The sequence below is a fragment of the Oryzias latipes genome, chromosome 24 (genome assembly GCF_002234675.1).
Source record: "Oryzias latipes chromosome 24, ASM223467v1".
Lineage (NCBI taxonomy): Eukaryota > Metazoa > Chordata > Actinopteri > Beloniformes > Adrianichthyidae > Oryzias > Oryzias latipes.
In genome coordinates, this window is record NC_019882.2 from 16,661,982 (window position 1) to 16,678,859 (window position 16,878).

The 16,878-nt window shown below is 38.5% G+C and overlaps 1 protein-coding gene across 10 annotated transcripts in view; it reads right to left on the reverse strand.

The window, feature by feature from the left end:
• Positions 1–16,878, reverse strand: part of myo6 (myosin VI) — a 129,630-nt gene that overhangs the window by 43,553 nt on the left and 69,199 nt on the right. For all 10 annotated transcript variants that reach the window (XM_011491916.3, XM_011491913.3, XM_011491912.3 and 7 more), the window contains exons 16-20: positions 11,395–11,522; positions 10,569–10,664; positions 9,998–10,177; positions 564–602; positions 191–284 (exon numbers count right to left, since the gene is read on the reverse strand). In XM_011491916.3, coding sequence (XP_011490218.1) covers positions 191–284; positions 564–602; positions 9,998–10,177; positions 10,569–10,664; positions 11,395–11,522 — 537 coding nt within the window. The remainder of the gene's footprint in view (positions 1–190; positions 285–563; positions 603–9,997; positions 10,178–10,568; positions 10,665–11,394; positions 11,523–16,878) is intronic.

The window sequence follows — 16,878 nt, forward strand, 5'->3', positions numbered from 1 at the left end:
CCGCCCATGACTCAGGTGGATTTCTGTTTAACCCGCTGCTCTACAGTAACTATGTCCTAGAAAACTCCTTTTATTTTGGCTAAAAGCGCCATAATCATAATTAAAAAAAACCGCTGGGAACCCTTTCACAATAGTTTGAAAGATGATCGGAGTGGGTTTTTATTGACATTATTAAAAACAAAGAACTGACCAGAGCACTGCAGCTGCGAGAGAATCTGAGCTCCTTCAAACTGGTGACTGACCATCTTCAGGTTTGGTTTAATGCAGCGAACAAAACTGGAGCCCTGGAGGAAAGAGAAGAGGGGAGAGAAAGCTCAAACATGACAGAGAAACAAACAGAAACATGAGTCATTACGCTGACAGCAGGAACCACAACCTGCATGAGCAATTCATGATATCGTTCACATCAAACAAGGGGCACAATGAATCTTGCATCCCAGGGCGAAATGGAAAACTGTGTGTTTGTCTCATGAGACGCACAGAGCGAGATGGCGGGTTTCTGCAGCTGTGGGGCTGAACGCGTGAAACTGTCAGAGTGAAACAGCATAGGAACAAACACTGACCGTGCTGCGGAGCTTTTCCAGGAGGATATTCAGCTGGGTCTGCAAAAGAACAAAAAAAGAAGAAATAAGGGGACCCTGACATTACCATTTTTATCAAATACGCTCGGGGAGCACAATCACAGTTTGGCATTCAAATGAAAATATCACGATTCTGCATGAAGGCAAGTCCCTGCTGTGCAATGCAACGGCAGATATGAGGAACAAAAAGATAACACTAAGGAGGATTTTTCATTTAAATTACATCCAGTACTGTGCAACAGTCCTCAGTGCCTCTGCATTTATTTTGCTTCCTGGGGAGCTGATAATAATCATCGTTCAGGTTCACGTTGGACACTAGGAGCTTTTTTCTAGATATATCTATTCTTTGAAGCTGAAAGCTTTCCCTTGAAATGTGTGTGCTTATTAGTCATCTTACTGACCTGTTTATTGTTCACTCAGACTCAAAACGCATCTAACATGAACAGCTGTTGGGTTAGCACATCTTTTCCAAGCTTCCCTCCTTTGTTCAATATTTTTAGAAGAGAATATTATAATAAAATTGATTTTGCCTGGGAGTTCTTTGAAAACGGCACTGCTAAGCAAATCAACTAAATCATATTATATATTATACACGATATTTATAAATAAAGATGCATTAATAAATGTTTTTCAAGGAGTTCAGGGGAGAAAACTATAAATCTTGAATTATGAGGAGCATTCAAACTCCAACCTTATTTCTGCCATGTGTAATGTTAGACCTGGATCAGCTCATCAGAATTAAGCACCTGAAGGGTCGAGTCCCAATGACTGTGGAAACACAGCTAAAGTTCAGGGGTACTTTTTTTTTTTTTCCTGACCCTGCGGTTCGAGTTGGGTTCTGACTCATTGTTTGAGACAGGAAGGAATAATCCGACACCATAAAGTTTGGAGATAAGAATGCTGCAGAGGCAGACAAGTAGAGGAAACCAAAAACCTGAAGTCCTTTCACTATGCAGGCAACATTGAGTCAAAAAAGAAAATCAAATAATCGTTTCTGAAAGCTCTTATTTAGTTTTCTCTCCTGCTTTTTTTTTTTTTTTTACAAACATTTATTTGTTCAAAAATAGATCTATGTTTCTTTCTCCTTGGCTGCATCTCTCCAATTAAAGTATGTGTTTGTTCAGATCTGTATGGGATACCAGGTACACTTGTTGTTGTCATAATGCCTAACAACATAAACTATTGTTTGCAGTCTCCTGCTTTTAGGGACATCCCAGCAAACATCTATATATGATAGCCTGAAATGATGTGGTTACTATGGTGACAGAAGAGCACATTTTGGTTAAAGCCACTTGACCGACATGGCTCAAAGAAGAGCTGCATTCTCTTCTTTTACTTCCACTACCACTATTACAAACACAGATGAGGAAGGTTTCTCTTTTTCAATATTTTATTGGATATTTGAGTACATCATATGATTAGCTTTACTGCAGAAAACACACTGCTGACATATTTTAAACCACAGTAAACAGTCACTCGACTCCACTTTACAGGGCAACTATTCAAACCAAGTCTGTTTATCAAAATTAGATTGCATGGCAGTAAAAACTTTGTTACATTTGCCAAATTTCTTTGCAAGGTTGATAATTTACTGACATTAACCTGTTACCCATCCAACCCCTGTGGAAAAAAATGTTACAGCTCTTTTTGGCAAATGTGTGCTCTTGTGCTCAACCACTTTGTTTTGGGCTTATAAGAACCAGCAATCATTGGGTCAGCTCAATGATTGTCACACTTTTGGTTAGATATGACATCCCCCTTTAAAACGACCAGAAAACTAGTTTGATAGTGTTTGGAAGACGACCAATAAAAATGGAAGGCCATGACGGGAACTTTTGAATTGTTAGACCCTAACCCATTTGGGCGCACTTCTGAATTCAAATAGAAAATAAAATGATGCATTTTATCAAATAAATACTGCCATACTAGAGGTCATTGCCATTAAATCAAACCTAAAATAAAATAAGGTTGGAATCCATTGTGTGGGTTTGTCATTTTCTGTTGTAAGCTCTTTTAGATTGGAGTATACAAGCACTTAGACACTGGCCTGACTTCAATTTAATCTCCACAGAAAGTCAAAGTGTTGCTTCTTGGATAAGAGATAAGATAAGATAAGATATTCCTTTATTAGTCCCACGATGGGGAAATTTCCTTATTACGGCAGCAGTACAGGAACAGAGAGCAGTATATAAAAGAAAAGACTATGGAGTAAGTATAAACACCTATATACACAATATACACACATACATTCCAAAATATTGCACAGGATGATCATATGATCGGTTATTGCACAGGGTAGATAAGACAGAGCCGATGATGTTGTTTGACGTGGTTCACTGGGAGCAGCTAAGGGATCAGGCGACCAATGCCTTGCACCTTCAGAAGAGCCTCACATTTTTTAGCCAAGATACCAGCTAGCATTTGGAGATCTGTGATCCCCATCACTGTAAAAGATAACTGATGAATATGGGATATAACTGAGTTAACTGGCAAATCTTTGAGTTGAGGAGTCGTGTTTGGTTGTTGCCATTTATTCTAAGATTGAGTTCAACTAAAAGGCAAAGCTTAGTTTATTACTTTATCTTCCTTTAACTGACTTAGATTAAAAGACGAGTATCATTAGTATATAATAATTTCTAATATTTATCTACTCCATCTCAAATATTTCTAACATTTATGTTTATATAATTGAATAATATCCAACAGTTAAACATTTAAATAACTTCATTTTAAAATTAGTTAATTTCTTTTTTTTTTCTTTTTACATGAATTTCCCTTCTTGTCTTGGGCACATAAAGTATAAAAAACATTTTAATGGTATATTTCAGCTTCAGATGAAGCCAAAAGCTAATTAAAGCTCCATGAAAGTGACAGACACACCACCATTCCTTTCTATCTCCAGAGTCACAGTAATCACTAAAATGTAAAAGAAAGCTGTTGATGACAAACAGCAGATTAACACATTCATTAAAGCAAATCGAATTTCACGCAGAGATGGTGTTAATAGCATTTAATAAAATCCAAAAAACAGCTTCTAATCTCCAAACACCAAACTTGTACTTAATCGAATATATTTTTGGGAGGGGTTATTGTTTGTAGATGAGGAAATTAGATCATTTTGTTTAATCTTGGACTCGCAAAAATAAAAAGAACATAAGAAGACGAGGGTGTTATTTGACACTCCAACTGCTTAATAATGCTAATAATTTAAGCGTTGTAACCAAGGGGTCGTTTCACAGAGGACTGTAGCCAAAACGTAATTAACTTTCAGACTAAATTTGCATTTTCTTCTTTGCTTTCCCCACATGTCCAGTCTCTGCTCTGCTCAGCGACTTCCATTAACTCTGAGCTGATGTGGTTTTCTTCTGGGGAAAAAACTACAAGAAATAACTAGATGAAGAAAAAGGAAAGAAAAAGGGGCATTTATGGTCTTTCTGCTTCTTTTAACTTTTAGTAATTCCTATGCAGTAATTTTCTTTTTTTGTTTTGTTTTGACTTTAGGTCATGATATGAATGACAAGATTTTGAAATTGAAAATTAATATTTCAATTTTTCTCCTAAAGTTGAAAAATGGGTTGGACTTTTAGAGAAATCATGAAATCCATTGCGAACCTCTACCCGTTAAGCATTCACAGCCAGATGTGTCACATCTGTTTAAATCATGTCAGTGTTGGGCTGCTTCAGTCTGTGCTCACATTGCATACCTTCACTTCTGTAACAGAGCTAAAAACTCAGAGCAGAGGATCAATGAAAGTGTAACTCCACGACTAAGCACAATAGAGTCGTGGCAGTTTTTACCCAATTTGATCAACTTGAGTGTCATTTACAGCACAATTGATAATTTTGGTTTTGTGTATTCACAAATTTTTTTTAACAAAAAGAAGGATAAATGTTCTGTCCTTCCTTCATAGACTCACTCTGATCATCTTTTGATCCATTTTCAAAAGCGCTTCTAGTCCACTCAATGGAAACAATGGAGCACCTCCACAATTGACGGTCTCCATTCATTCTTCAGGTTCAGTTTCTCTTAAGTCTTGTCTTCTAACCTTTCAGCTCGTCTTTCCGGATCTTAACCCACTTTTTTGAGCCGTAATAATAGTCAGAATCACAGGAGAAGAATCGCTCAAACAGAAGAGGAGGAGCACCACAGCGAGGATGAAAACACTACCGATCTCCCAGGTAATAAGAACTCAATCAAGACCCATCCCTGCCTGAGGCGGACTCCATGCTGGAATTCCGCTAGGAGATGGAGGGGAGCTGCAGCTCAGGGAAATAAAGTATAAACAACACACTGAATGAACTAATTTCTCATCATCTTCAGTGTATCTCAGCTATGCAGATGCTTAAGGATTCTCCTACACTTCTTCTCTTACAGGCTCCACCTCCATCTTAATCAGACGGATGTAGACCGCAACATCAGGGATGGCTTTACAATCAGCACAATCATACTGCTGTGCAAATAAACACCCTGCACAAGAACATTTGTCTTTCTTTAGACTGGCTCCATGTTTTATGGTAAAACAGACATATTTGTTTGAAAGAAAAGTAAAGGCCTTAAAGGAAATACAATGAGATGTGAGACCAAAAAAAGGCCATTAATGACTGCAGCACCACACTTAACGACCGGTTTTGTCGGTACCTCAGAACACATAATTCAGGTGGCTCAGGTTCAAGAATTAAGATGGGAAAACGTTGCTGTAAAAATGAAAAGCATATGTCCCATAGATTAGCAAAACAGTAACCAGAGTTTAGAAAAATAAAATGTTTTGGTTAAAAGCAAGCAACCAGATGAACAGAAATGTAATTGTTTATTCATTTTGTAAACCAGTTCCCTAATTAAGTTGTAATGTAACCCCACGACAAGTTGGTTAGCGTAAATACTTAATTTATGAATCAGTGGTTTGTCATTCAAATGCCATTAGCTAAAGTACACATTAAAAACCCTTTATTTTTACTGTGACTTTAGAGACAAACCATGCCATTACAAATGGAACATACAATAGTAAGTGGCATAAAGGTGTTTTAATTGTAACAAAAAAATAAAAAGTGAATTGAGCCAAATTACACTCATAAATGTGATCTGATCCTGACTGAGACATGAAGCTGGAAAGCCTGAGCAAATTTAAGAAATGTTATGCTTAGTGAAGAGAAAGGGATCATTTATTTATTTCATATAAATGCCCCGGACATATTTTTAACAACACTAATTTTTTTACATTTATATAGTGGCAACTTATAACATTTTGAGCTGTTTGTTTAGGCCCATTTTGGTAACCTTTTAATAGTTTTTGCTCTTTTTAAAGTTATTTAGCTATGTTTTTTGTAATCATTTGGGTTCAGTTTTCATTTTAAATAGTAATGACTCTCATTCTCCAGGTTGATTCCATCGTAGTAGTAGGTTTCGGGCTGTCATTTGGACTTAGTTTTTAAAGTTAGAAGACGTTTCCCCTCCTATTCAAGAGGCTTTGTCAATTCTGAATTAGCTGGTAAAAGAGCTGGTTTATATGCGCTCATGGAGGAGGAGTCAGACCTGAAACTGGATGGAATTGTCAACTTGGCCTACATGGTTTCGGGTCGTTAAGAGTCCTTTGTCCTCAGCTGGGGGTTGGGGAGCCAGTGACTCCCTCCCCAAACTGGTCATCTCTTTCAGCTGTCAACAACTCAGGCACTGTCCAGTGCCAAACCACCACCTTTCAATCTTTCCTTAGATGAAAGAAAGGCCTTGACAGCTCTGGAGAAGGACCACAGTATCAACATTTTACCAGCGGATAAGGGGAGATGTACTGTGATCCTGAATGCTGTGGACTATGAAGCCAAAGTTAACAACCTACTTAGTGACACTACCACATATGAAGCACTGAGAGGAGACCCAACCAGCGGGTACAAGAAAAGGTTATAGTCAGCCTACAAAGACTGGAGAGAGATCAAGTCATCGACAAGCCACTATATTACAGACTGTACCCGGGTAATACCATTCCCTGCATCTATGGCCTCCCAAAAATCCACAAGGAAGGAATACCACTGAGGCCCATTGTCAGCAGCATTGACTCAATAACTTACAACATGGCTAAACACTTGGCTACTATTTTGGCCCCTGTGGTTGGCAACACATGGCATCACGTCAGGAATTCACAAGATTTTGCAAACAAAGTCAAACATCTTCAGCTGGATTCTGACGAGACGATGATGTCTTATGATGTAACTTCCCTCTTTATCTGCATTCCCACCACCGAGGCAGTGATTTCAGTGAGCAAGAGATTACTGCAGGACTCTAAGTTACAAGACAGAACAAATCTGACACCAGATCACATCTGCGAACTGCTGGAAGTGTGCCTCAACTCCACACTTTCCAGTTCAGGGTAAACGTCTACAGGCAGAGGCCCAGCTGTGCTATGGGCTGTCCAATCTCGCCCATTGTGGCCAACTTGTACATGGAAGAAGTCGAGAGAAGAGCCCTGGACTCGATTCCAGGTACTACTCCAAGCCACTGGTTCAGATATGTGGACGACACTTGGGTCAAGATCAAAATCCAGGAAGTGAAGGCTTTCACGGATCATGTCAACGCAGTCGACAAGAACATCAAGTTCACCAGGGAAGACACAAAGGAGAACACCCTAGCCTTGTAGACTGTGCAGTGATAATTGGAGATGACAGACAGCTCCAGGTTGAAGTGTACAGGAAACCTACTCACACAGATCAGTAACTGTCATTTTATTCAAATCACCCTTTACAGCACAAACTAGGCGTCATGAGGACATTACAACACAGAGCCCAGGAGGTGCCCACAAACTCTGACGGAAAGAAGAAAGAAGAACATATCCGTCAAGCCCTCCACACCTGTGGATATCCCAACATACAAAAAAACAAGACAAGAAGGAGCAACAGTCAAAAGGGAACAGTATTTCAATTCCTCATATCTCAGGCCTGTACCAAAAATCTAAAAAGGATTTTCAGACAACATAACATCCCAGTTCATCTCAAACCTGTAAATACTCTCAGACAAAAAATGGTTCATCCAAAGGACAAATTTCCTAGCTACAAACAGAGTAATGTTGCGTACGCTATCCACTGCAAAGAGAACTGCAATGAACAGTATATAAGAGAAACCAAACAACCTCTACACAAACGGCTTTACCAAAATCGTAGAGCCAACCCAAGTGGACCCGAGTCTGCAGTGCGAGTCTCCACCCGAAGGCCACAAACCACTTGGTCTCAGGTTTATTCTTCCATCCATCTACGGCAGTCTTCGGAAACCCAAACAAATCGAACCAGTTCTACCTGGGTCGTTAACAGCTGACAGATATGACCAGTTTGGGGAGGGAGTCACTGGCTCCCCAACCACCAGCTGTGGACAAAGAACTCTTAACGACCCGAAACCATGTAGGCTAAGTTGACAATACCATCCAGTTTCAGGTCGGACTCCTCCTCCATGAGCGAAAAAAATAACAGCTTTTACCAGCTAATTCAGAATTGACAAAGCCTCTTGGATAAGAGGTGAAACGTCTTCTAACTTTAAAAAATTAAGTCCAGATGACAGCCCCTAAACCTACTACGATGATTTAAATTGTAATATATTTTATTTCATGGGGACCTTAGAAAATCTAGCCGTCTTTCTATGTAAACAGCTGTTCTATCAAACACCAGAAAAACAAAAGTCGCGCTAATACAAATGTCTCTCAATTGTATATCTATATTATATTTATACGCATTTATTATCTAGCGGCATCATTAACAATTATGCAAAGAAAGTAAACAGCTTGATGAGTAACAAAGAAGGAAGAAACACTACTGTTACTGCTATCTGTGTCTTAAATATACTCATAATAAGCAGTCATTTTTGTTTTCCAGAATGAAGTTATTTTTAACAGAAAAAATGCATTTTGTTGTAATAAACATAATGCTGGAAAGCATTGAAATGCCAAACAGTCTCCGGTTTGGAACTGAAATTGCGTTTTCACAATTTCCCCTGAAACTGTTGGACATAAAGGCAGAATAGATTTTTTCATTTAAATGCACATTTTTTTTCTCGTCCATCTATCATTTATTTATTTATTTTGACTCATTCAGACCGTTCTCTTTAAATAAAAGTCATTCGGTGACATCCCTTTCAAAATAAGAGATGCATAAATGCCAGTTTTGTCCAGATGAATCCAGCAGAGCCCTGCGCTTTAATGAGGTGAGGCGACGTGTTTGGGAGTTCTGCAAGGTGACGTGCAGCTGAGGAATGTGAACAGATAAATAATAAGCAATTAGGGGTCTTAACAAGCTCAAGTTTCCTGGGAACTGTTGAATATTTAACATTGCAATCAGCTTCTTGGAATTAAACCTCAGCGTTGACAGACCTAAAAGATGCAACAAAAAGAACATTTCTGAACATACAAAACAAAAATCCCGCCGTCAAGGTCACCTCTAACTGCTGAGGTTGCTCAGAGGTCGATTCTTCAGTTGTATTATTATGTAATCTAGAAAAACAATAAGTAGTACATTTAAAGCAACGAGAAAAAGATGAACTGCACAAAGGTTTTTTGGGGGAGAATATATGGAACAAAAGATACTGACACGCTTAGAAATGACTTCAAAAAGTCAGTGCACAGAAGCGGGAGATGTCTGACTGAGTGAGGAACAGAAGGTCATTGAAGTGTTTGCCGGCACCCAGAAGCCATCCCACCCCCTCTATGATGCACCGCAGAGACAGGAGCTCACTCTCAGACACACTCCCCCATCTGACGCACGAGGCAGGCTTCCGAAAATCAGTCCTTGTTTTCAGCATCTCACCGAGCGACACTGCGCATACAAATTGCCATCACACACAAAATGTTCACAGCTGCTAATATAAATAAGTAAAGACCTTCTGCCACCTCGTGCTGCCTCCTGTTAGATCCACTCAGCTTTTCTTCCAATGACTGAGTAGAAGATGCGCAAACTTACTCCTAACTTTCTACCAACATTTTCTACAATGTATCGTGGGATTCACAATTTTACAAGATATTTACAAATAAGAAATATTTAAATGTGATATTTTAACAAAAAAAAAAAATTAAAAACTTGATTGATTTTGTCTTTAACAGTTGTTCCACACTCCTGGTTTCAAAATAGTTTCATAAATGTCCCACAGAGCAAATGACGCATTCCAATTATTTGATTCTTGCAAAGATTTAAAACCTTGTTTTTAGACTAAATGATTCATTTTCACTTATTACTCTAGTTTTTCTTCATCGCCATCAAATTATACTACAATGACGTAGAAGTAGCAAAAAATGGATATTATTCGGCTGTATAAAATTCAGGTTTTAGCCATTATAACAGTTAGCCCTTTTTAGATTTTTCTCCCCTTTTGAATGTCTGTCTGGAACTCTTTGTTTCTAGATTTTGATGAGACTAACAGCAACACTGAACATATACGTTTTCCAGCTTACCTTAAACTTGTTCCCAACACTGATGAAGCCAAGTTTTCCAGCCTTCTGCTTGACGTTCTTGACATCTTTGCTGTTGTTGGAGTTCTCAAACAACTGTCGAATGAAGCGGTCCTTGGACTCGCTGATCAGACACTCCAGAGACATATGGAGAGCATCATTGTTCTTCTCCACAAACTTGGTCTGAGCAAAGAAGATGTCGAAACGTGTAATCAGGTGTCATTTGACGATTTATTTGTGTAAAAAAAAAAAAAAGTTTAAAATATTTCTAAAACACAATTTTCAGAACTTAATTTGCAAAGTAAAAAATTTAAATATTCAAGTTTTGAGGAAACCTTTCATTTCTAGGAGTATAACCCTTTAATCTTTCAAAAGACGCAAACAACCAAGTCTCCCAAAGTCCAGGTTTATTGAAAACTCAGAGCAGAAGAGGCCCCGTTTGCCTGTCTAATCTAACAAGAGCTGGTATTTCATTTCACGCTTACAGGTGTTTCCTCTAAACTCCAGTGATCCAAGAAAGAAACCGTCACATCCATTTCAAAAACAGAAAGAATTGAGTGTTCTGTCGACGCACCGTTTCATAGCACACAGCTCCTGCAAAGTGTCTGATGATAAATCCCTCATCATCCCTCACGTTCCTGTGGACGGTAAGCTTAGACTTCCTGGGTATCTGAGGGACACAAACACACAAGAGCACAGTTGGAACTAATTCCCTGTGTTGTACCTCAGCAGCGGCAGCTGGAAATGTATATTAAGGCATCCCAATTTAAGGTGTCAATATGTCGTCAATTTCTGGCATGAATTTTAATAACCCGGCAAAGCTGAAGGAAATAAGAAAAACAAAAAAACATAAGATACTTATCAGTTTTATGTCATGATTTACTCAGTCAATTTAAGAATCAAACAAAATCGAGATTATGATGATAAACAAATGTTAAGGTTATTAAACAGAAGTAAAATATGTAAAGATACCACCTAAACCAGATAAATTGGGTAGTCTGAGTACAAATAAGTACTGCAGTACTTTTTTAGAGTACCCCCTTGTATGATTTCCATTTCACGAGCTCCCTTTATGTCTTATAAGTCAAATCCACTTTAGGCACTTCAAAACCATTAAGCAGCATGAAAGCTGTCATATAAATGTTACAAGTTTTTAACCTAAAAATATTCAGGGGAAGTAGAGTCTCATTTTCTGTGCCGCCTGCCGGCTGCCAGGCTAAACATCAGTAATTTCTCTATGCGGCTTGAAGGCAAAAACTCAAGATAAATGACAGATAAATCTTTTGGTGATTGCAGGAGTTGTTAGAATGATCAAACAAATAAAAAACTAGAGATTTTATGGGAACATTAGGTCTACTTGCTCTACCTTGACACTACTGTAAATAAAGCTAGGAACTCACAGTCAAGCGGAAATGATCCTTGTGCTTGTTATGAACGGTTTCAGTAAAGTGCTGGTCGCTGGGTTGAGGTAGGCGATTTTCTTCGTCCAGAATATCCAGAATGCCGACCACCTTTGCCTCCACAAGGTCTGAAAAAAAAAGCCCAATAGCACTGAGAAAATGCAGAGCACCTGACACTAAAAACCTCAAAAACAAAAAGCTGAATAAACAAAACGCAAAGGGTCGCTTTTTTCTTCTTCTTTAATTATCAAAGCCTAAAAGAAGTTTATTTAATTATTAGGGCAAAAAATATTGAACTCATTGATGATAAATAAAAGGAAAGTAAATCTGAGTGAGAAAGAGGGACACAATTAGAGAAAATCTGCAAAGAACATTTCTTATGATGCTTTACAAAAGAAAAAAGTTATCTCCAAATTGTAGTCTATAAGAGTAAACGAATGATAGAGCTTGTTTGAACGAGTATCTCTTTACGACATCCACTATAAAAAAAACACAAAAAACTACTATGACAAAATACTTAGGCAAAAAAACAACAAAACACTAAATGGTGTATATAGCGCTTTTCTACCTACAAGGCCCAAAGCGCTTTACAGTCACAGACCCAGTCACACACACATTCACACACTGTTGGGCGGCAAGGTAGAGTTCAGTGTCTTGCCCAAGGACACATCGACTCATTGGCGTGCAAGGCGGGAATCGAACCTGCATTTTACGATCATGGGTCGACCGCCCTACCACTGTTCCACAGCCGCTCCCAACTACTTCAGGATTAAATGATTTTTTCCACATCTTTTTAGATTTGCCAGCAAAAAAAGAGCCACAAAAGATTCAGACTTAAGAAATACGGGGGATTGGGGCTGTTTTTAAAAAAAAATATTACCAACAATACTGCATCTATTTTCTGAAAACTTAAGGTCTTAGTCATTTTTGTTTCAGCTGTAGCTTCAGAAGAACTTGTGCATTATTTTTGATTTATTAAAAACTGAAGTGATTAGGATGGGAAGAAATGGGAAGCAAAACTAATAAAGGCGCTCCACTCAATCAAGAAAAACAACAAACCCTCTGTGATTAGAGAAGTCTCTACACAGCAGGAGCATTATACCTTTATAATAGAATTACCCAAAGACATCATGTTAATGAAGGAGGACTTCCAGGAACACATATGAAGCTTCCAACTACCAGCGCCTGCTACAATCCAACACACACACACACCAAGAATTACTTTTACATTCAATAACTAATGAATTGTGAGTAGTGCCTGTAGTCACAAACCACATCTTATTCTGAAAGATTCCTTCAGGGATGGCTCAGGGGTGTGGATTCAATGTTCTCTGTCCTCATAAGAAAAATAATCTGCAGCCGCCCCCCAGTTGTAAACGCTGTGCTGCTTTATGATGGCTTTGGTATTTGCCTCTACTAAAACAAATACGGTTGTGGTGGGTTGTTTTTTTTTATTTTTTTCATGCGTCTCTCTGTGGCTGCTGCTGAATTCCCTGTAATCCAAGACTCAAACCTCATATATATTTAAAAAAAAAAGATGTCTCTATTCCATCTGCACTGCCTCCTTATGATCCCAAAGCTCAATCTATCTCTTCCTCTTACTGATTGGGTCTAACTCTGCTATAAAGCTGACAGCAAGAGTAGGAAAAACCAAGTCATTCTTCAGTTGTGTTGCGAGTTTCTACAGAAACCATTTCATCAACCTCTGCTAGGAAGAATTCAACTACTTTCTAAGAATTTTCTGTCCTTGCATTATTAAAGATCCACTCTGATAAAAATTGTGTTTTTGGTGTGTTTTTTAACAAGTTCTTGTGCCATTTTTCTGATGATGGAAAACATACTGTTTATTAAAAAAAGAAGAAATTATTAGAAGAAGAAAAAAGAAAAGAAATAAGCTTAAAATTGAGTTTGAGTATTTTTTTTATTTAAATCTTTGTGAGTCAGGAGCAGAAAAAACAATGCTATTTGAAAAAGATCTCATTTGTGAAGTAGAAAATACACTGGGCGGCCCACAAGCTCCCTGCTCTGAGTTCTTAGCAATAGGGAGGGGAAGGGGGGTTGGGGTTGCTCCATGCCACAGTTCCACCCAGAACTCCGAGACAAAGTTCTAATGAACTGCTGCCGCTCTGCAGAAACTATGCCCCACAAAAAAAATGTTTTGGTCTTGTATTTGAGCTAAAAACATCATGATCGTAATTGAAAGACAACTTGGAATCAAAAGACTCAAGATTTATTCTCATTTCACACACATTATTTGCGAAGAAATACACGGGTGAGACGAGATGTTGTTTCTCACTAGCATGACAGTGCAAAAAACCAATAATAAAAATAGCAGTAAGAGAAATCCTAGAATAAAAAATAAGATGGATAAAGAATTAAGTGAATAAATAAAGATTAAAAATGTAAATGTAAATATAAAATAAAATAGAGTAGAATAGAATAGAGACCAGCATTCAGCGAGAAAGTGACTATGTGCATAACAGCAGTTCTTGTTTATGGGGAGGGGGGCTACTAGAGTCTGTGTATTGTGTCTTCGGGTTGTATGGGGGGGGGGGGGGTAATCCTTTGATCTTATTGCAGGGTGGAGTTTGTGATAGCATGAATGCATGAGGAGGACAGACCATTCAGCAGCCTCACAGCTTGCGGGAAGAAGCTTTTTAGCATCCTGCTGGATGGTGATCAGAGTGGGACTTTAAAGTCAGTGCATAAACCTGAACTTGACTAAATTAAATACAAAATGCCCAAAAAAGACTGAAATACTTCAGACAGTGTCTTGTTTGTGTTTGGTTTCTGACACGTGGAAAAGAACAGCAATGACTTTACGACCGTTTCTCCTTTTCTAAGCAGCTGCAGAGATAACATGTTATCTGTGTATTAGTCTGGGTTCAGGTGATTATTGTTTGAGGTTTCCAAAGACACCCTGAATTAAGTCTGGGCGAAGAATCGATCAAATGAATTAAGTTATTAGTTCTAAATATAATAAATGAATAAAGTTATTAGTTCTTGGTCTCAGATTTTGTCAAATAAATTTTCCGTCAAAATGCGACTTATAGTCCAGTGCGACTTATCTGTGTTTTTTTCTACTTTATAATGCATTTTTGGGCTGGTGCGACTTATACTCCGGAGCGACTTATAGTCCGGAAAATACGGTAGTTACTGTTATCTGTTAATAAAGAATACTGCGTTGTAATCATGAATTGTATTCAGTTGCGACATGGCCGCCGGGGATTTTGTGTTCAGCGGCGGGGTTTGCAGTTGACCGTGACTCCAATCACCGAAGCAGGCGCTTTGCATATAGCCAATGATATGGTACCCATGTATACCGTGGAGATGACAGAGTTTATTAATTGAATAAAACCTTAGACCCCAGATATGAGCTGTATTGTTAATCCTTTAGAAAACGGTGCAACTCTCAAGCTGAATGTTTGTCTCCTTTTAGTCTAGACAACAAAGTGTGACTGAAAACACAGCTGGAACTTTGATTCCAAGAGTGTGTTCATTTATTTATTATTCATCCCAGAAGTGGGGAGTTACATTTGTCTTGTGTTTGATTAAATAAAAGCAAAATCTGCTTTAAGTTTTCTGCCGTTTGTACTTATTGCTTTCCTTAAGTGTGTGTGTGTGTGTGTGTGTGGGGGGGGGATCGGAAATCGAATTAAAAAAATTAAATCGGAGATTTTATTTTAAGGCCATATCACCCAACCCTACCCTGAAGATATCACCAGACTACTCTGTGCTTACTTACCCTTTAATCTGAATACTATTTAGTACTATGCTTATTTCTTTTTTTATATTTTCTTTGTAGCATTCATTCTGTGTCTCACATTTAATTCAAGTGTTTGACAATAAAACTAACAAAAGTTCCTCCACAGGCCATGATTACATTTCTTGACAACACAATGTTTTCTCCAGTTACGTCTCCTGGAATATACCAACTTGCAGCCACTCGCAAATGCTCTCACAGCTCCATTGAAACTAGGCCAAGTGAAGCCTGAACACAGTTGAGGCAGCTTCCAGCTTCAATACGATTCCCAGGAGAAAACCTCATGTCTTTCATTTTCCAATCAATCTTTTCGCCAATCTACCTGTCGGAGATGCAGTAAAACCTACTTTCATGTTCCAACCGTTAATGGAGCTCTTCTTCATTCAGTAACCTACAGATGGCCGTGATTCCTTACAAATTATTCAACCGAATGGACAAAAAAACAAACAAGCAAATTCATTTGATCTAACCTCCACAAGCAGAGAAACTCTGAGCCTGTTCAACTCCACTGTAGGAAAGCGTCTATTATTGATGGGATTTCAATGCAAAAAGCATAATTAACCTTATTCACCTCTAATCGCCTGACATCCATCTCTCTGCGTGCTTATGGAGTAATGAAGACATATTTCAGAGAGGACACAAGTTAAAATGCTCCAGGGCTTCATCACTCTGCCTTTTCACTTGGTGTGTCCATGAAACGCGCCGAGGCCCAGAGGTCAATCTGCAGAGAGGTGGCGCTCATGAAAGACTGAAAGCATGTGCGCCAGCAGCACATTAAAGTCAATAGCCAACTGCGTGCTGTAGCTCATCCCTTGTAAATGTACTGAAAAGCGCTGGGAGTGTTTGTGATCATAATGAAAACGATGTGCCTAAAACTGGCTTTGCAAATACAAAGATGGGCCCAGCAAAACCGCAGGCATGCTCAAGAACTTTAAAAATGGGTAGAACTACATACATTTTATATGTCTAATGAGCCAAGAACTATAACTTTTTATGCTATTTATGTCTACTAGAGTCAAAGCAGGGTGCAGAATGAAGGGTACATACAGTTCATATATTCATTACTGAGAAATTACAAAGAAAGTTGAGGTATTGAGGAATTCAGTCTCATTCATCAATAATGCTGAGAAACTGGAGAAAACAGACGGAAAGAGTTCTGGCAGATCCCAGGAAACAACTGAATCAAAGGACACATTTCTGGAAGTTAACAGGGGCTTGGAGAACGACAGCTTCAAGAATAGCTTCATGGTGGTCTTTGTAAGCAAACATAAAGAGAGGACTTAGAGCTATAGGGTTGACATGACGCGTTAGAACATTTAAGTGTTAGCTAAGACGGTCAGTGTTTAACCCTTGTGCTATCTTAGATGACCCCACCCTTACTTTGACGTGTTCTCCCTACCATGACAAAGGTGGATAAAGGTGGAAAGATTTCATGTAATCCATGGACACCATTGAAGATCACAAATCGTTGAGGAAAAAAGGTTCAGCGCACTGTCTAGTGGGTCTAGATGACCCAACTCCCAATGTTAAAGTGCCTAGGATAGCACAAGGGTTATAAAGCACTGAACTATTGAGGAATGGAAGAAGTTGATATGGACCCATGAATCCAAATGTAAAACCTTTAGTTCACTGTCAAATAAGAAGACATTTGTACACATTTGTGAAAAAAAAAAGAAAGAAAACAAAATAAAGGAAAATCACAGTAAGATTAGTGAGTACTT